The sequence below is a fragment of the Pleurodeles waltl genome, chromosome 5 (genome assembly GCF_031143425.1).
Source record: "Pleurodeles waltl isolate 20211129_DDA chromosome 5, aPleWal1.hap1.20221129, whole genome shotgun sequence".
Classification (NCBI taxonomy): domain Eukaryota; kingdom Metazoa; phylum Chordata; class Amphibia; order Caudata; family Salamandridae; genus Pleurodeles; species Pleurodeles waltl.
The window spans coordinates 290,225,855-290,247,690 of NC_090444.1; the positions used below are offsets into that span (position 1 = coordinate 290,225,855).

Consider the following 21,836-nt stretch of genomic DNA (forward strand, 5'->3'; position numbering starts at 1 on the left):
ACAATGATATATCAGGACTGGTCAGGTGAGGTAATGTATATTGTTCCATGCCTACGGGTGTTTAGGGGACAATAGCGCCTGCATAGTGCTGATGAGGGTTTTACAACTGCATAGTTAGGGCAAAAATGCCTGCCCCCTGTAATCCAGAAGTGTCGTAGTGGAAGTGACCTCATACCGCTAGCGGTTGACGTAATGGCATAAGGCGGTGTTTACCGCCGTGCGCAAATTCATTGGTTAACATGGTTGTCAATGGGCATTCTTAGCGTATCATGATCACTGCCAGCGGTGACGGTGTACACCGCCGTGGTGCGTAAGCGAACTCGTCACCCCAACTTCACTTGACTCCCTGATCTTGTGCATGCAGGTACTCCACTTAGTGTACTGCTGTGTCCAGCCTCTGGTCATGGAACAGGCACGTGTTGCAGGGTAAAGGACCCCGTCCTTCACCAACGAGGAATTGGAGAAGCTTGTGGACGGGGTCCTGCCCCTGTATGCCAAGCTCTATGGTCAGCCAGAGGTACAGGTGAGTAGGAGGATTGGGGGCATGGATGTGTGTAATGGTACACATGTGACACTGTATAGTCCAGGGTTCCTGACATGCAGCATGTGTGTGTGCTGTTTGAAATGTCCGTCCCATACTGGACGTATAGCCAGCTGTATATTATTGCCCATTGTCTGACCTCAGTGTTATTTTTTCTGTGTGTTCCTTATAGGTAAGCGCCCACCATAAGAGGGGACTTTGGCATGCCATCGCCAAGGAGGTGTGGACCCTGGGGGTCTACAACCGGCAGAGCACCCACTGCAGGAAGAGGTGGGAGGACCTGCGGCGCTGGGCGAGGAAGATCTGTGAGGACCAGCTGGGGAAGTCCTCCCAACGAGGAAGGGGTGCCTGTCGGGCACTGACCCCCCTTATGCAACGCATCCTGGCGGTGGCGTACCAGGACCTGGATGGGCGCTTGAAGGCTGCACAGCAGTCACAAGGTGGTGAGTACACATACCATATTTTTGCTTGTCGATGGATGTGTGTTTGTGCGTTCGTATTTATGCTGTCTAGTGGCATGGACTCTGACTGATGGCCATCTACATAATGGCCCCCGTGGGGAGTAGGGGTGTAAGGGTCAAATCTGCAGTACGTCAGGTCCTTAAGTTCTGTTGGGAATGGCTGTAGAGCAGGGTTGTGGCCACTAGTCAGGGGCATAGCCATGTGTAATGCGGTATGTGCTGCCTGGTTGAATATGTTCTGGGTGCGTGTATGTGTGAACCACTTATGTACCTCCATTCAGCTATTTAAGTATCTCTCCTGTTTTGTCTCCCCATCCCTGTTCTGTTGTGTTCTCCGTGCGCATCAGCATCATCTGGCTAGGGAGCTGAGGCACCAGCGAGTGGGGAGGCAGTGGCCCACGGATCCTCGAAGGCAGAGTAATCCGACGCCAAGGGGATCAGTGGGTTGGAGGGCGAGGGGAGTACCACGGTGGAGGCAACTACCACTGGAGGTGGTGACTCCGATACCTCCTCCGATGGAAGCTCCCTGGTGGTGGCAGACCCCAGTGGGCCCACCCCTACCATGTCATCTTCTGCCACCCCCCATACCATCACCACCCTCCCAGTTGCTCCCCACCGAGTTGCCCGTGCCCGCTCACCCAGAAGGGTGGGTGTCTCCTTCGCCCCAGGCACCTCCTCCCCTGCCCCAGTCAGCCCTGCTGCCCTCACGGAGGAGGCTATTGACAACCAGAGAGTTAGAAAGTAAAAACATAACACTATAAAAATCAAGCAAGCAATTTCTAAAAGTTGAAAAAAAATTAAGGCGCTAAATGACACAAAAATAAGAAAAACCGAATGAGGAGAACCAGAGATGTGAATTTTTAGATGTTTATGGTAGAAAGTGCTATGAAAAGGTACAGCACCAAGCAAAAGTTACTGTTTGTGGTTGACGGGGAGCTAGGCATGATTCCACACCGATCACGTTGGTGATCGAGTCGGATATACCAAGCAGGTTTGCCCTGGATAGATTTTACCTTCCGACATGAAAGTCAAATTCTTCTGGTGGAACAAGCTTGCAGGCTATATCCATTAAAGTCCTCTCGTAGCAGGATAGCCACTGGCTGAGCTCCCACTGAAGCCATTGGCTTTGGATAGAAAAGCTCAAAGTGGGAGAAATTCAAATTTCACATCTGCCAAAGCCCCCACATCAAGCGGATACTTTTCTTTAATTTTCTCGCCTTTGCCCTAACTTCAGTCTTAGTTGCTTTTATCACCGTCAAAATCTTCCAGGAGTTAAAGCCTGTGGCTGTATCCTACAAGGTCCTCTTGAAATTGGCCACTGTTGTTGCAAGGTCTTGGAAGTCCAAGAAATAGGACTCACTCAAGCAGAGGCCATAATTAGGGTCCAGTTCAGGTCCAGTTGCTACTGGTCAGCTGGGCACTTCTGGAAAAAGTCCTCCATAATCCATCACTAACATGAAAGATATCTTGCCCACCATTTTACAAGTTCCATGGGGTATTTTTGTATTTTCTATACCTTATACTACGGACTTTCTGGAAAGTAGGCCAATTAGACATTGACCAATTTTAATATATTTTAAGGGTCACAACACATACACTGGGGCTTGGATAACAGTACCTCAGTGTGCAAAGTATAAAAACTAGTAATACCAATCAGCTAAATATGGCCATTAACTGACCATTACAAAGAGGCACTTTCTCACATGAGTCCAGAACTCTAAAACATTGGCTTCTGTGTGTGAAATATTTACTCTTAGAGACAGAAACATTTGTGGCAGGGAAAGTTATGATCTTGTTATAGAGGATGATAGCAAGGTTAAATCTGATGTGTCATTTCTTCAAGGATCACAGGAGATGCACTGCTAATCACATCACAAATTACACCACTCATCACATGTTCTAGGTCATCATTGATAACATCACTGCAATATCTGAAATGACATCAGTAAGGCACACGTTATAGTTACCTGAGTTAACTACAACTGGTGAATTTCAAGGGTTTTGCTTGTTTAAAATGGTCTTAACTGAATTTTGTTCACCTAAATATAATGCCACTTTAACCATGTTTTAGAAATATATATATATATATATATATGTATATATATATATATATATTTTATTCAATGACAAAACATAGGTTATAGGGACATTATAGTTAATTTGATGTTTCACCTTACACAACCCTAGAAATTCATCAGCTGTAGTTATGTTTATAGTTATACTTATGTTAAGACACTATTACTCATTGACTAAAGTTACTTTTTGGTATGAGTTATACTTTCTTTGAAGGCCATGTCCGTCGGTGGTCAGATTAAAGTATAGTAATGAAAATTACATTTAAAATGTGAGCCTAACTATAACGTCCCTCTAACCTTTGTTTTATATATACATACATACAAGTAAGTTAAACACTAAAGGTAATCTGTGCTCACCTCTGGTAGACTGGCTCAAAGCAAGCAGACTTATCATCAGAGGCAATGTGTAAAGCTTTTGCACAACAAAGTAAAACAAAGAACAGACCACAAAAGAGACTCAACACAAGATTATGTAAAAATATAGGGGGTGATTCTGACCGCTGCCCTGTGGAATCCTCCAAGGCGGCGCAGCTAGCTGCGCCGCCGAGGGGATTCCGACCCCCCCTACCGCCATCCAGTTCCCGGCGGTCCGCCTGCCGGGAACCGGATGGCGGTAGGGGGGGTCGCGGGGCCCCTGGGGGCCCCTGCAGTGCCCATGCCACTGGCATGGGCACTGCAGGGGCCCCCATAAGAGGGCCCCTACAAGTATTTCACTGTCTGCTTGGCAGACAGTGAAATACGCGACGGGTGCAAATGCACCCGTCGCACCTTCCCACTCCGCCGGCTCGATTACGAGCCGGCATCCTCGTGGGAAGTTCGTTTTCCCCTGGGCTTGCGGGCGGCCTTTTGGCGGCTGCCCGCCAGCCCAGGGGAAAACTTGAAATACCCGCCGCGGTCTTTTGACCGCGGCGCGGTATTTTGGGGGCGGAATTCTCCCGCCAGAATCAGAATCACCCCCATAGTATATTATACATAAAACAAGACCAAAACGACATGAATTATAAATACTGTGCATACTATGCAAATCCTGTGAGAGTACTTGCCATTCTGACAATGCAAGAATCAAAACTATGTGCATCGGAACATCAGGACATGAAATGCAGCAGGTTGGTTTGGAACAAAACACATAATTCACCAGTTATCATCATAAGTACATAAATCACCAAATATCATTATCAGTATACCAGCAACAATACTCCCACATAGGCACAGAGACCCCTGCTCTCCTATTAGCGAGGTTAAGGTACTTAGAGAGTCTGGTTGAAACAAAAGCACTTATTAATAAAAAGGAAGGGCACAAGAGCACCTGCTCATTTTCCACCTACAATGCGGTAATTCACAGGTTTCTTGGATCGTGTTTGCACTTGGGGAACCACTTAGGTTCTGCCCCACAATGCTTTCACAGATCTAGTGCCCACTGCTAGGTCAAAAAAGGGGGAGGGTGCATACTATAATTTCCAGTGGGGAGTACCTGATAGGTCCCCTATGTGCTGTATTACCAAGGGCAGCTGTCCACGGCTAGCTGCTGCAGCTATGGGGACTGCGGCTGGTTACAGTCCTGTGCTGTTTACACAATGAGCCCGCTATGGTAAGGGGTGGCTACACCTCCCCACCGTACCTGGTTTGCCACAGCTGTGGAGGGTGCCACCCACACTGCTCTCTCCCTGGCAGCGTCCTTGTTCAGGGGCTCCTCCACTAGACTTGTACAATGTCAGAGAGCCTTATGGGGCCCAGCACAGTAATGTCAGACCCTCTTTGTACAGGGCAGTCCTTGTGACTCTGGTGACCACTTCTCCCCACAACAGGTCGAACTGAGCCAGCTAGGGTTGTTTGGGCTGGCGAGAGTCAGCTGGTGCACTATTAGTCCTGGCAGCACATTTTACAAAAGGGATATGCCGGTCCCACTCCCAAGGCGCACGGGAAACATACAGAGCAAAGAACTCAACAAGTGCTGATTTAGCATAAGAAGAATAAAGCAATCACGACTCCTTGTCGCAGAACAGCGGCTGCTGGACTAACCAAGGGAAGAGAATTACTGCAGGAGCAACAAGGGGAATCTTTTATGGCCCTAAGATTCCATGAACAGGGGGCAAGCAAATAAGCCAGTGAAGCGCACTGGTAGGGCACAAAAATAGGCAGGCAGCAAGCCAGCACATCCAAATTAGTTGCAAAGTTGTAGTCCCTTCTTCAGCCCAGCAGTCAGCAGCCAACACAACAATGCAGTGAATAGGGATGGTGGTTTCTCCTAGCAGCACAGCAGTCCTCTTGGCAAAGTGCAGAATACAGAGCCAGCAGAGTCTGGTTACAGGTCCCACGCAGTGTCTAAAAGCATGGGGTTCCAGCCCGATATTTAAACTTAAAATGTCTTTGATCTAGGGGTGACTTCAAACCTTGGCTCCAAACTTCAGTAGGAGGTAAATCAGCCCTATGTGGGAGGGCTGGCCACAACCCATTGACATGTAAGTGTGAACCACCTCACCCTCTTCCAGCCCAGGAAGACTAGCAGTATGCAGATGAATGCAAATGTATCCTCTGCCATGCCCAGCCTTTCCTGTGTTGTTGCTATCTAGGAAGTATGTGCAAAGTGGAGCTGTCACCCAGGCCCAGACGTGGATTGGAGACAGGCTGCAAAGCACATGAATTATAAGCGTAGAGAAATGCCCACTTTCCAAAAATGGCATTTCAAAAATAGTAATGTAAAATCCAACTACAACAGTAAGCAGGATTTATCATCACTATTCTAAACGTACCAAACATAAAAAACCTACTCCTTTCTGATCAGGAGTTACCACGTAAAAGGATATAAGGGAATTCCCAATGCTAACCTATGAGAGGAGCAGGCCTCACAGTAATGAAAAATGACTTTGGGAGTTTTTCATCACCAGGACATGTGAAATGTAAAAGTACAGGTCTTGCCTTTTACTTATACAGCACCCTGCCCACAGGGCTACAGAGGGCCTACTTTAGGGGTGACCTATGAGTATAAAAGGAGAGTTTAAGGCTTAGCAAGTCATAAATATTTGTAAATGCCAGGTCCACGTGGCAGTAGACTGCACTCACAGGTACTGCAGTGGCAGGCCTGAGACAGGTTTGAAAGGCTATTTCTATGGGTGACACAATCAGTGCTGCAGGCCCACTAGTAGCATTTAATTTACATGCCCTGGGAATATGGTATACCACTTTACAAAGGACTTGCAAGTAAATCAAATATGACAAATAGGTGTATGACAATCACTGGCTATCAGTGGCAACGTGCCCAGATTCCTAAAACCAACAAAAAGATGGTCAGAAAAAATAAAAGGAGGAAGGCAAGAAGTTTGGGGATAACTCTGCAAAACACACACACACACAAACTGTAAAGATGCATCTATGTATAGTCAAACATAGTTATTATATACTTACTTATCTATACTTGTCTTCACTATGCTGTGGAAGTAACTACCTTGTCCACATTACAGAGATATTAAATTCTCAATATTCTGGTAGAGACCCACCCTAGGTAGTATTTTTTCTATGCAGGAAAGGTATTTTCCCAGGATGAATTTTACCAACTACCACAGAATAAGGGCTGAGGATTTTTTAAGCAACAGTAAATAGCTATTAAGTTATGTAGGTAAGCACAGCCACATAAAATCAAATACTAGGGGAATATTTTCTAACCTTTCACACAATGCAAATCTGTGTTGCATGATAGAGAGACAGAAAGAGAACAGAAATGCATCATATCTACTACGAAATGATGCATTTCAGCTCTCTCATTGTGAACTTCAGCACAATGAGCACTGCAGGCTGCCTAGCACCAATGATGGTACCCTTTGACCATGGTGCAAGGATGCCTGTGTTACGTTAACATATACTTTCCTGCACAAAAACAATCCTTGGAGGCAATTTCCGCTTTCTATGTGTGCTGCAGAATTCAGCACAGATAGAGAAAGGAAGTAACAACGAGAAATTGAGATATTTCTCCTCTTTACGCCTTCCTGCATAAAGTGCACCATTTAGGTGCAAACCCTGGTTTACTGAGTTTAGTAAACCTGAGTTTGTATCAAAATCCATGGGAAGATACAGGGGAACACCCATGTTCCACCCATGGAATGCCTTGCTTATACAAAGTAAAACAAGCAGCACAATGCACTGCATTGAGTTCCTTTTTTTATTAAGCCACGCAAAGCTACTTAAATCAAGCTTTGCATGGCTTAGTGAATCAGAAACCTAATTTTGCATCTGGGCTGCATCTAAAACGTGACATAACCCAGATGCTCAAAGTTAGTAAAACTGGGCCTGAATGTTTCAGTCATACTTTGTTCAAATCTTTCTAATGCATAATAGTAATCTGTTGTTTGAAACATCCATGAGGATATTTGCTTCATGAAAGTGTGATGATATATTGCTGCTTACTTTCACTCTGTAGCCCAAAGTTTTCAACATTTTGGAAAAAAAAGTACAAAGCTTTTCATTGCGGTCAATTATTATGTGATGTCTCTTCTCGAGATGTCACTTTGGACCAAGGGGATGCCATTTCACTTCAGTACAAGATGATTTTGCCAAAATATTGCGTTTTCCATTTATATGGTTTTGGAAATGGTATTATTAGTAAGGGCAGGTAGACACCTACACTTTGTACCAGGCCACAATCCCCCACTAGGTCCTGTCAAGGTCTCAATAAATGAATACTTGTTCAACCCTTGGCACCTTGGTCCACGAGCGGTTAGGCTTAATTTAGGATACAAGTGTGTAAAGCATTTAATATAAATAAAACTGTAAATATGTAAAATCCAACACAATAAAAATCCAACACTGATTTATAAAAATATGACATATTTGTATCTTTAAAATGACACCAAAGTTACAAAAATCTAATGTAGGGAACTGGAGATAGGAATTTTCAAAGATTAAATCTAAAGAAATGCTTTCTAGTGCCTAAAAACAAAAAGTGTCAACCGGGGACATCTGGTTGCGCTTGACCGGGGCAAAGACTGCAATGGAGCCCTTCTCATTTACACTAAGTGGGTGGCCTTTAACTTCACACTTAAAAAATTTCTGGAGCTTTTCTTTCTCTTTGTTGTGCGGTCTTCTCCAGCAAGATGATTTGGACAAACCTGAAATTCAGACCAAGTCGCGGTTGAAGATAGCAGGCTTGACTCATGACATCGGATTGGTCTACTTATAGAGTGTTTTTTTTACAAATTGGCTCCAAAACTTCTACAAACTTCTGGATCTTCTTCCAGAAGTCCTTTTTCGGTCCTTGAAGTGTCCAGAAACTTGATCAAGGGTTCCAGAAGCTGTGAGTTGCTCCTTGGAAGTTGGAACTACAGTTCCGGAATGCACCAGATCAGAATCCTCAAATGGCCACTGGACGCTGGTCAGCTGGGCTCTTCGTGCAGGACTTGAGACAGAGGACTCTGGTCAGCTCCTTGGTGCCTGTAGCTTACAAGGAGTCCACTCCTGGAGTTACAGAAGCAAGGCAAAGTCATTCTCTTGGTACAGTCCAAAGAGTGCAGCTGGTACAGCCCTTGTAGGTACAGTTCTTCAGGTGCAGTCCAGGGGTTCAGCAGAGCAATCCTTCTTCTTCAGTATCAGCTTCCAGCAGAGAGCTGATTTGTTGGGCAGTTCTGCCATATTTCTCCTTGCTCCTGCATTGGCAAGCAGGGGGCACCCCTGACCAATGGGGTGCAGGGTGCTACCCTCTGGGGTGACCACGTCCTGCGAAGTGTGGCAAAAATCAATTCTAAAAAGCAACATTGTTTAAACCTCCAACATGGAGAAAATCTCTCCTTGAAGGTTACATCTGACTGAGCCCACCCACTGTGGTGGTTAAGTTTCCCTAACACACCCCTATCAGGCCCTCTACTAATCTAATTACTAAAGCTCCCATCTGGCTGGGAGAGCAGGAAATGGGGGAGGTCTAGTTTCTGTCCCAGATGGCTTTCCCTCCTTTGAAAACCAGTTTGACCACTCTACCCCCATCCTGTTTTGCCATCTGCTACAGTAGTTCTCCTCCCATCAGATGCTTCCTTTGTTTCAGTCCAGGCCACTTCACACCTCATTAAGGTAGCTTGGCTTAGGCTGCCAGAGACTGACCAATCAGGAAAGGGCACTACAGGGCTGATTTTTGTAACTTTCAGAGTTCTAAAACTCTTTTTCTGTACTAGTTACAATAAATCCAACCTTGTCAAGCTGTTGGATTTATTCTAACTTTTAATTTGATATCAAACTCAATATATTTATCTCCATTCTAGTGGAAATGGGGCTTTAATATTTTTAAATAAAGCCTCCCAATGTTAGCCTATGGAGGTAATGTACTACAACTGAGACCCTCACCAGGGCTTGTAAAAAATATTTTACAAAGACCTTGCTTATATTTACACTGCACCCAACCATTGAAGCACCTAGGGAATACCTTAGGGGTGGCATATGTAAAATAAAGGTAGTTTAGGACTTTGGAAGTACTTTTAATTGCAAAGACAAATTTGGGGGTAACTTTAATATAAAAGCAGCCAACAAGGCAGGCCTGCTTTTATTATGAAACCACAGCAAGGCACCCATGAGTGAACTAACTACACTGAGGTCCCTAAACCTACATGGCCTCCCATATACCAGGGACTTATAGGTAGGCCGTCAGAGCTAATTATAATAATTCCTAATGGCCCTGGGGCAGGTTAGTAGTGCCAGGGCACAATCGGAGTCAGAAAATCCCAGTATCAACTAAAAATGGGGGGCAAAAAGTGAGGGGGTTTCTGCAGTCAGCATAGTTTTCTCACATCTGGCTAAATTAAATGTCTAAGGACCAACTATAATTGTATTAAATCATAGTTATTCAGTGGTCAAGCAGTTTTATTAAAGTGCCTATTTTGAACAGTTCACATGTCCCATCATGATCAGTTGCATGCACCTAAACACTTCTTAGATGCTGGAGGATGTACTCAATATCAATGTTTATCTCATTTTTATTCATGTCCTTAAATAATATTGAAAAAAGCATTACAAAATACATGGTAGGCTATTCTTTCATACAGGGCTCCCACTCATATGGAACACATCACAAAAATGCAAAGTGAGCATTTACAAATGGCATTACCAACAATGCTTCAAGTAGGGTAACAGTCTATGCAAAATGTACAGACCTTGTACCAAAGGTATCCATTTCCTAAAGTGAGATCTGCATCATCCCAAAAGGCAGCAAGCATGGCTATTCCTTCTGCTCCTGTGAAGCCATCTTGAAATGGGTTAGGATACAGGTACTTCTCATTTATTTCAAAGGACTGGAAGAGAACAAGTCCATTATCTGAAAACTAAAACCACAATAGATGATCAGCACCTAATAGGTATTTTAATACAATTAGAGAGAAAACGCTACTGGCAAGCATTCTGTTTCAGCATCATTCTTGCTTTACAAGTAAGAGTACCTTCTTTTTGTGTTTAGGAGTTGTAATGTAACTGCAATGGATAACTCATATTACATTAAATATGTAGCCTATTAGTGATGGTTTTAGTTTAAGAATTCAGTTACCAAACACACTGACTTGTAGCACTATAGATGGGGTATAATGTATTAGGAAATGTGAAGTACGTGGTACAAAGTTTATTTGGCTGGCAAAGCAGATTTGTGCACCCCTCTGCAATAAACACTGGACACCATTAATTGGGCAAAACAATAAAACATTAGTTTCTCTCATAGTACATTCTTCTTCTTTAGATTAAACATCATTTCACACGTAAAGACCCCTCACTGCAGGGCTGCTTTCTATAACAGCCTAACTGAAATATTATGCTGCTCTGTATAAGCCTACCTCATGGTGCTATTATGTTTCTATTGGTTTATTTACAATTGTAAAACTTGAAATAATATATTTGCCCTCCTGTAGATTTCCTACTTTCCACTTTCCATTCTTGTAGAGCATTTGCTATTATGTGGAACACAGTGCTCCAAAGATTCCTCTGCCTGAACTCAGACATTAGAAAACGAATTGGAAAGCTTTGTACACTTGTTGGTTAGCACTTGTTGGAAAACCTTAAACAGCTATTAAGAAATCCTCAAACTGAGCCATTTTCTATCTCTTTATTAACATTACTGTGAGATAGTAAACTATTAGTAGGGGTGGAAGTTAGTCCATAGCAAGCAAGAATGTCACTATTCTTGTTAGGTCCACTAAAGGTTTCAATAATTAAAACCTGAGCTCACCTGTGGTAGCTATGGCAGAGAGCAGACAGGTTTAACTTTAAAAAAAACACAATATAAAAACAGAGAATAATTTAAGGAACAAAATGACACCAAAAGAACACAAATCTAAAAAGTTAAAACATTTTTAGGAAATTCTGTCCAAATAGGTTCACAGTATTATCATTCACACTCTAGCGTGAATGACTATGCATCTCTCAATTGATTTGCCTTTGGTAGTGGTGCCTTGATTTAAAAACTCTTCATTAGGTGGACATTTATTTTCAGTGTGAGGTTTTTTGGAAATTTTAAGAAAAATAAACCCAGGATTAGGTGTTTAGGCATCTCTGGCAAAGTGCAGGCTCCATGAAACAGGAGTAATTATTATGAGTGGGCCCTAAATCATTTTTTACCATGAACAGACACACTCAAGAATGCACACTATGAATACATGTTATTTTCTATTCCATTGCAAATAATGTGTTTGACCCCAGATTATTGCCTTCCTATGCTTTCCTTTGCTGAACACGTTTTTGTTGGCTTTTAGGACTCTGCACTTTTCCCCCTTCTAGTGAGTGGTACAATGCATGCTTGTGATCTCTCCTTAAAGAAAGGTAAAATTGGCATACGCTTGATTGGGACATTTAACGTACTTGTAAGTCTTTAGTATATGGCACTAAAGGGGTTATTTTGACCCCGGCGGTCGGTGTAATAGTGGAGGTATTACCGCTAACAGGCTGGTGGTACATACCTCCACTATTATGACATTGGCAGTTTGGCCAAAGCCAAACTGCCAAGTTAACACACTGACCACCACGGCGGTAATGACCGCCGGGCTGGAGACTACCTTCTCCAGCCCGGCGGCCGTCACTAAGCCGCCCATGGCATTTTGTCCCCGCCCACCACCATGGTTTGCATGGTTTCTGTACCGCCACAGAAACCATGGCGGTAGGCACTATCAGTGCCAGGGAATTCCTTCGCTGGCACTGATATGGGTCTCCCCCGCCACCCTACCCAGAGCCCTCCCCACCTGCCCCCATATACACACATACACGCACATATATACATACCTATACACACACACACATTCACCCACGCATGCATACATTCATACACACTCACAGCAACACTCACGAACATACATCCAAGCAAACACACACTCACAGGACACAACATACACGTACACACACACCCACTCATGCACACACGCATTACACATGCATGCACACATTCAAACACACCCCCACATAGGCACGCAACACCCCCCAACCCACTCTCCTGTCAGAGAACCTGACGTACCTGCTTTTAGGGGGTCCTCCGGCAGGAGACGGGACGCAGCACTGCTGCCAGCAGCAGCATCTGCCAGCAAAACACCGCCAGGCCATATCATGGAACATAATATGATAGGCAGTGTTTTGCTGGCGTGGCATCGCTGCTGGCAGCAGCACCACCTTACTGCCATCCGCTGCCATGACCGTAGCCGGAATTCCGACAGCCTTCCAGCGGAATTCCGGCTAAGGTCATAATGTCATGGACGGTCGGTAGCCACGGCGATGGTATGTTGGCAGCCGTCACCGTGGCGGTAGGCGGCATTTGCTGCCAATCTTATAATAAGGGCCTAAATGTACTCAGGCCTGTAAATCACATGCTACTAGTGGATTGCAGCATTCATTGTGGCACCCACTAAAATAGGCATTTAAAACATGACTCAGGTGAGGCACTGCAGCCTGTAGCACAGTTTTGAACTTCCATTTCGACATGAGAGAATAAACTTTTTGCCAGGCCTAAACCTCCTTCAGTTTTAATACTTAGAGGTCACCCCTAAGGTAGGGTCTAAAGGTTCACAGGGCAAGGTGCATGGTATTTAAAAAAAGTTCATGTTTGTTTATGTTTTACAGATCCTAACAGTGAAAAACTCCTAAAGTTATTTGTCAGTATTGTAATGTATATCTCTCCACACAGACTAAAACTGGTTTGCCTTATTATTAATCAATGCTAACTGCAGATTGGGAGAAGATAGAGATATGCTGTTTACACTCAAATAAATTGTAATTTAAAATCACCTTTAATGGTAAAGTTAGATTTGAAATTACTATTCAGAAATACAACTTTTAGAAAGTTAGCAGTTAGTAGTTTTCTGCCTAAACCAAAGGTGCCTTTCTGCCAGTGACCTGGGCCGCATAACTGTGAATGACTCTGCTGTTGGGGTTTGTGTATTTTTTCCAGAGATGGGAAGAAAGAAGGCATAGGTACGATGGGAGTGGGTCTTCCTGGCAGGATGGCTGGGTGGGAGCTGCCCCCTAGCCTGATTTAACTTCAAAGGGCTCTGCTTGCAAAACACACAAAGCATAAGGACACCAAGCCTGTCCTGCATTTTTTCACTCTAGACAGTTTGGAGCTAAACCCAGGTGAAGGGACAAACTGACCAGATCCAGTTTTGAGGGCCAGTCAGTGAAGTCCGAAAAATCGGGTCTTCAGAACATCTCACCAGAACCATCCTGGACATGTGGAAGAGAAGAGAACAGCTCTGATGTGAGGACTGCTGCATGAAGAACTGCCTTGCTGTATGAAGAAAGAAGACTGGACCTGCTTGCATTGGTTCCATGCTACCCTGAGGGACTCCAAGAGTCATTTTACTGACCTGCTGTTTTAGCTACGGGTGCATAACAAACTTTCATAGGCTTCTGTGCAACTGTCTGTACACTGCTGCTTGCTTCTGTTGCAGTGATTCCTGACCCTCAAGAGGTGCCCTCAGGTCCTCGACCCTTGGCTGGCATCAGTGTGAATTCCTTCTCACTTCATGGTGAGATTCGATGGCCTGCATCAACCGCCAACACGAAGCTCCAGTGGGACCTACTCTTCACACCCATTTATTATTGTTTTTGTATTGTAGTTTTTAATGCCATGTCGAAGTGACAGTGAAACTGCACACCCAGGCTTTGCAATGGCAGGCTTGAGACATAGTTAAGGGGCTACCTATGTGGTTGGCACAATCAGTGCTGCAGGCCGACTAGTAACATTTAATTTACAGGCCCTGGGCACATAGAGTGAACATTACTAGGGACTTATAGGCAAATTAAGGGGGTTATTACAACTTTGGAGGAGCTGTTAATCCGTCCCAAAAGTGACAGTAAAGTGACTGATATACCAGCAGCCGTATTACGAGTTCCATAGGATATAATGGACTCGTAATACGGCTGGTGGTATATCCGTCACTTTACCGTCACTTTTGGGACGGATTAACACCTCCTCCAAAGTTGTAATAACCCCCTAAATATGCCAATTAGGCGACAATGTGACCATGTTTAGGAGAGAGAGCACAAGCACTTTAGCACTGGTCAGCAGTGGTAAAGTGTGCAGAGTCCCCAAACCAGAAAAAACAAGATCAGAAAATGGAGGGAGGCCAGGAAAAAGTTGGGGGAAGACCACCTTAAGGCTGTCAGGTCTAACATGCTGCACAAATACTTTACACACTTCCTCTAAGTTAAGCCTGGCTTATTTTGTGTCAAGGTACCAGACGGTTAAACACAGGTTAATTTAGTGACTTTTGTGGTTCACCTGACAAGGGTTCTGGTTGCAACTTCGGTGGGGAGTCCAGCTCTCTCAACCAATAACCCAATTTCTTACAAATAGTAAATATTAAAATACACAAAATGGTGACAATAGAAGCAATTACTAAAAAATATTAAAAAGAATTGCAGCATTGTAATGATGTTTCCGAAATTTGTTGCATCAAAAGATAGAACTAATCTCTGTTCTGCAAACTCCTCCCTTCACCCCTCTAGGCAAGCAGTGATAGCACCAAAGAACCAATATAAGTTTCTTAAGTGGCCTCTCACTCACATACCTCAACTGAACAACAGTTATTGTTCCAAACCGAAAAGGTTGTTCTTTTTATCTGTGGTAAGTAAGTTGTGATGTTCCCAGCAGGCTGATAAGGACAAGCTAGTTCTGATGAAGGATGCTTACAACTGTGCTTGTTTAAAGATGTGCTTGTTTAAAGCCAAAATCTCCCAGGAAGTCAAGATTCTCCTCTCTGCCTAATACTTCTCTGTAAACAACTTAAGTATACTTTACTGATTGTTTTGAAAGGAACATGCCTCACAATAAATTAGATCAAATGGAAGAGTTAACATATTAATGCTGTTGCATCTTCAATTAATTCAATAAAGCATTATTGACATTGTGAATACATATATCTGAGGAACTGATCTGTTATCAAACTATAACAACGCAAATGTTACTACATTTCATAAGCTTAATTACCAATTGTGAAGAGATTGACTTTTCAATTTTGGTGTCTCTGGAGTCACAATTTAAAATCCAAATTTATTGTGAAGTTGGATTTTAAATTGCAAGTCTGAAACTGCCACTTTTAGAACGTTGGCTTTTTCTACCTTTAACCATTCGGTGACTGCTGCTTGTCTCTGATCACGTTTGAGGTGGGTGACAGCTGGGCTTTGTGTATTCCTTCTAGACAACCATACACAATGGGAGCTTAGCTGCGACTTGATGCGCCATCTTGACAGGATGGGAGGGAGGAGGTGGGCACAGCCTTAGACCTGAATAAACTGTGTCCTGTCACCACACAAATGCGTACCCCCCGTTGTGAGACTGGAACCACAGGAGGAAGGACAGGACCTCTATGCACTTCAAAGGCCTGTCTTTGAAGCATCCCCGACTTCAAAGGCACCACTGGGTATAAGTACTTGTACCACTGCTGAAGTACACTTCTGGACCTATGGATACTCTGCCAAGAAGAAGGCCTGCTGTGCTGCTGCAGGCTGCCATTCTGCTGGACTGCTCCATTTATGAACTCCTGTTTTGCTGTGCTGACTTGCTGCCTGCTGCCTTCTGCCTGGGTGAGAAAGACTGGACCTGAATCACTTGAACCCAGCACCCAGAGTGACTCCAAGTGCTAGTTAATCCGCCTCCTTTTCTGAAGTCTCAGGAAGTCTGCTTCTGAACCTGGGCTCTGCCGTCTTTGAGTCTACCCTGCCAAGAGGTGCCACCCCAGTCCCAGACTCTTGGAAGTGGGCCTAAGGTGCTTGCCAGTAGAACCAACTCAGCCTCTCTGCTGAGCAATGTATTCCTGAGCAGAACTGATGCATCTCCTCAGCTAAGCAACACATCCTTGAGCAGAACCAATGCATCTCTGCTGCTGCATGGATTGGACCCATTGCAAAAGACTTGCATCACCGCCGCATGCCACATCAAAATTGCCGTTGCACAATACTTTTCCTGGCACAAGCTCCTAGCATTTCCTGTTCATGGCAGCCTCAACGACGATGCCAAAACTCTGCATCACAGCTTCACCACTCATCAGAACTGACACATCACCTTGACTGCACAAAGCTTCCTCAACACCGGCCGTCGTGTTGGAAGCCTGTTGACAGGATCCTCAGTACTTTGGTTCAACTGGTCTAAGTGGGCCACTGTAGCCAGATCACACTCCATCGTGGTTGGCCTGAACGTGTGTCTTCGTCCCAGTGTGGCGCAACCATATATCACCAATAGTGGCATGTGCTTCTTGGCACTATTTTTACTTAAATCTTTTACATTCAATATTTCCAATTCTAATTATTGGATTTTTGTTGTATTGGTCTTATTTTATTTATTAAGTTTTGATCTTTTTTTCTAACCTGGTGTGGAATCTTTTTGTGTGGTGTTTTCACTGTTTTACTGCTTCAAGTTTGGCACAAATACTTTGCACATTGCCTCTAAGTTAAGCCTGACTGCTCTCTGCCAAGCTACCAGAGGGTGAGCACGGGTTAATTTAGGGTTTGCCTGTACCTTACTCTGACTGGGATTGTGGTAACTGCCTGACCAGGGCTTATACTCCAAACACAGCTTCTAACACAGAGCCTTAATCTTCGCTCGTTAGAATCACAAACTCGACAACATGACCTATGGGCCGATCTACTACTCAGCATCCTTCAGCGAGCAGCCCTCCTTAAAATGATGATCGTGCCTTGACTATTGTACGTCTGGTAAAATCTTCCATTATGCATCCCACAGACCGAGTTCAAGAAACACACAGTACATATTCCAAACTTCTTATGGAGAAATAAAACTCCTAAGATCACATTCCAAAAATGTATCCAGTCCACGTAAGAGGGAGGCATGGAGATGGCTGACCCGAAACTGTATTACTGGGCTTCCCAGATCCAGGTGCTTAATGATTGGCTCTTCAGAGGGTCTGAGGTCCCTGCCTTCCAACTCGAGGTGTCCCTCATAGGTAGACACCATATTGTATGCCTACCATAAGGTAGCCCCATTCTGAAATCACTAGTGAATCTGACACGTGTACCCATTCAGTGCTGGCAGGCAGCCATCCCAGTGGACTCGCTAGGACCGGAGACCTATGTGGCAGACCCCCTTCTGGCATCGCACATGACTTCTCCAGCCCCCCTTGAGGGTTTTGAGCACTGGAACACCATTGGCATTTGAGAAAGGGCAATGTCTGGAGCGACTCTCACATGATCTCCCTTGCAGAATTACAAACTGAATTCTCCCTGCATCAATCACAATTTTACAAACACCTACAGTGGTGCCACACCCTCTTGATCTACAACCCCATGCTGTCAGATCTACCCCAGTACAACCCCCTGGAGCCAAAAGACACTATGGGCTAACTTGAAAAAGGTGCAATCTCAATAATATATAAATCATTGGTCATCAACACCTGATCCCATTTCATGACTTAGAGGGAACAGTGGGAGGAGTGGGTGGGCCCTCTGGATGACAGCGACTGGCATGATGCCAATATGGCCCAGAGAAGGGCTGGCGATTTCATCCTGCTTGCACCTCATTACATTAAAGTACTCCCACCAGGCCCACCATACCCTTTAGTAGCTGGAAAAAATGGATGCGCTTTTCAATGCCCCAGATCTGCCTGTGATGACTGTGGATTCTTTCATATGGTCTGGGAGTGTCCAGTTATTGCTCAATACTGGATATGGTCTTCTGCCCCCTGTCACTTTACTGAGGATCCTAGAGCACTCGGTGGCCCTTGGGCAAAATACACCTTGGTGAGGGTTACAGTTGCAAAAAGGGAGATCGTAGGACACTGGAGAACATCCCACACCCCCTTGCAAGCTGAATGAAGAGTGACAATAGACTGGTGTTTGAAATTAGAGGAACCCATGTTTACAGCACAGAGATACCTCCACAAACAGCACATGATTTGATGGAGATGATGGAAATACTTCAATATACCTGTGCCTCTGAGAGTGCTCCAAATATTTAATCCACATAGGTGCTGTGATTCTTGCAAACCATCCTGCATACAGTGTTTACAATGTGTATTTTCCTTATTTTACTTACACTCCCTTTCCATTGTATTTTTGCTATGTTCTGTCAATTGTAAAAACTCAATAAGATTTGTTTATGAAAAAGGTAATGGAAATGTGTCTTTGAGATAGTTACCTTTACTCTGACTAAGGCTACTGGAGTATAGTTACAGTTACCTTTATCCTGCCAGAAGCTGCTGAAGGCTGATTTCTATTAGCTCTCCAGCAACTGCCCAGTCTGTACTTGGCCTGACTTAATTGTGAAAGAGTTGTGAAAACTGTTCCTAGAGCAGAGACAATAACCTGGGTGTGGGGAGGTGTTTTCTTCCCCTGGCAGGAAGACCAGTTAGGGTGGGCCCAGGAACTGAATTAACTTCAAAGAGGCCTGCCCTGTCACACACAAATGTTAGGTAAAACTTGGAAAACCCCAGGCGTTGTCCCCATAGTCATTGGGTATGAAAGCTACCCAAGAACTGGTTTTGAGTGACCACAGAGGAGGGGGCTGCTCATTACCCTGGCCACATCTCTGGGTGTGCACAAAGGTTATGCACAAGGGCAGATGGATTTTCTTGTCTTGGATTTTGAGAGTGAGAGACAATGTAGGATTGTCTGCAGTAACGCAAACAGGAATTACTGAAAGGTGGGTAGGGTTGCCCGGGGAACGTTTAGCCCATTGAGTAGGGAGCGCCTGCAAGTCATCCCCACCCATCAGCTGGTACCAGGCATATATGTGGCACCCAAAGGAATCGTCCTTAGAACACTTTCTGAACCTGCAGAAAAACAGGACTCACCCTGTTCTCTGTGACTTGAAAGGAGCCCTGAAGGATGGAACCTGCTCCCTCTTTCACCCAGGACAAAGAAAATAGATGCCAGGGGTCACCTGTCTGATCTGCCATGTGGCTAAAGGGACACAACAAGCTGCAAGAGGCCTTTCCCTGGCAATAGCCAGCAGACCAGTAGCTTCAGAGCTTTGGTGTTGGCCTCTGTGTGACACCCTGAGAGTCTCTATTTGCCCTTCCTGTTGTCCTGTGGACCCTAGAAGTCTTGGGACCTAAACAAATTTAGACACTTTTAAAAAGGTTTCCTCCCGAAAGCCAGACCTTCAAGTGGAACTGAAGTATGAAGTATTCAACAGCAATTCCACAGCATCGGATTGAATTTCAGCTTCATCCCATTGAAGACTCCCAGCACTTCTGAAACAATAAGTAAGTCCCATTCTGCATTGGGAACTAGAAAATGTTTAGTAAGAGGTCTCCAATGCACTAGTGGGACCAACCTTCTTAAAGTATCCAATCTTCAGTTCCACAGAAGCGACTACAATTTCAGCAGTAGCCACTCAGGGAAAATATCTTTTCTCAAAAAATGACAAAATCACTTACTGTTTTGGGACTTAAAAGAAATCGTAACATCTTCTTCAAAAAAGTGACAAAATCCTTTTTCATGTTTTGAAGTTCCAGACTTCAACAGGTACCAATCCACTTGGTTTAACTGACCAGGGCTCCATCGCCATCAGACTCAAATTGCACCTAGGTCCCAGTCTAATATTTCTATAGACTATCATTGGCGCTTTTGGCTTTTTTATCATCTGTACTCTGCATCGCAGTTCTACTTCCTGTTCATTGCTCATTGGGCACTGCTGTCCCTGTGCTCAGTCAAGTTTTAACTCTTCTTCTGTTATTCATTCTCAGTTTTAGTACTCTCCTTCTATCTCTGCTCATGCTGCTCTCTTTTCTACAACTTTCATTTACTTTTGAGGTGCACAGAAAGAGCACCCTGTAAGTCTCTGGTTTAGAATTATTTCATCACAGTGGCCGTGGCCATTGTATAATTTTACTTCATTTTAGTACAATGTTTTGGCAAAAGTGGTCTAAGAATCCAATAAATAAATCAAAATGAAGCTGCATGCTGCATGTTTCTCATTCCCAGGTTTAAGCCATATTAGGGTACTTCACTCCTACCTCCAGAGATGCAGAAGGACAAGCAGGGAAATCTAACTTCTTACGCAAGGGGATAACCGATCTGCTCTGCCTTTCTCTGTGTGAGTATGATAGCTCGATTGTCTCCACCATTCGGAAATGACTGGCATCTTGGCCATGGTAATTCCTCTTCTGATGCTAGAAATTTCAATTAGAAAGTGCAGTAACAGAAGAGCTGATGTGATGTGTCTACTAAATGTCAATGCAACCATGTCATAGACCACTCTCCGTTTTCCATACACTATGTATTCCTCCTCCTCAAAGACACAATTAAACATAGAAAGAATGCATGTTTTTTTTAAGTTGTGAAAGAAATTAGGACAAAAATTGACTGTAACATAAAAGCGAGAATGATTATATTTCAAACTCAGAATAAAAGGTTAGTAACTCATACGGTTAAAGTCTTGTTGCCCTCCCCATCATATTTGTAGTCTTGAAAATATCAAGCAGGAATATTTAGGCGAGATGCATTCTTCACTTGAGAAGGCTTTAAAATATACTTACATACAGTGTGTCTTGTGTGGTCCCCAGGAAAGGGAATCCCATTGGCGGAACAATGAAAGGGGAAGTTGCATCACTACTGGTTGCATTAACTTGTGAATCTCCAACTATTTTGCCGTATGGATAAAGGAGACTTTCTGTTGAGAGCATATCACATTGCGAAGTTAAGCAAAAGTCATGTGAAAAAAGCAAAGTACAACATGAACGTTTAAAAATGTGAAAATATTATGTATCTACGCCTCATTTTCAAACAGAAAAGATTTAGATACATATTTAGTTGTGATCAGTGTTGCAAAGTTGCCTTCCTGCCACATAAAAGGCTACTTTTGGGTCCGGGAACTATTATGAATGAAACTTAGTGGAAAGTCAATCATTGACTATACTGAGTGGTGGATTTTCTGTCATCCATGTTGAGCATTGGGCATGTGTACCATTGTAGGGGCACATTGTTTGCATCTATATCATGTCTACGTTTTTTACAGGCACAATGCCTATCACTTCGAGAAAATCAGTCACCATTCCAATTCATTCTAATTCTAACAGACATGGGAGAGAGGCAGTTAGGAGAGGAGAAGTAGTCTAAGTACTATTTCACTTCTATTTCTTTCTACACCTTAGCTCGTCTGACAGCGCAGGCTCAGTGTAGGGCTCAGAATTAGAAAACAGCGCTGCCAGAAGTTCAGGAGCTGGGGCTAGCAATTTGGCAGAACCGATGTTACTGGCCTCTTCTACTAAACCAGCCATTAGTGTTGGTTGCAAAGGAACTTACTTTTATCATTTAGATTGTTTCAAATGTATAGGGGCATGCCACAGGAAAATCAGGGAATGCACA

General features: G+C 44.0%; 1 protein-coding gene across 1 annotated transcript in view; it reads right to left on the reverse strand.

The window, feature by feature from the left end:
• The window catches only part of LOC138295629 (mucin-like protein), a 447,313-nt gene extending 426,174 nt beyond the window's left edge, over positions 1 to 21,139 (reverse strand). Inside the window, exons 1-2 of the mRNA XM_069234035.1 lie at positions 21,008 to 21,139; positions 10,202 to 10,369 (exon numbers count right to left, since the gene is read on the reverse strand). Coding sequence (XP_069090136.1) covers positions 10,202 to 10,369; positions 21,008 to 21,049 — 210 coding nt within the window. The 5' untranslated portion in view covers positions 21,050 to 21,139. The remainder of the gene's footprint in view (positions 1 to 10,201; positions 10,370 to 21,007) is intronic.
• Positions 21,140 to 21,836: the final 697 nt, after the last annotated feature.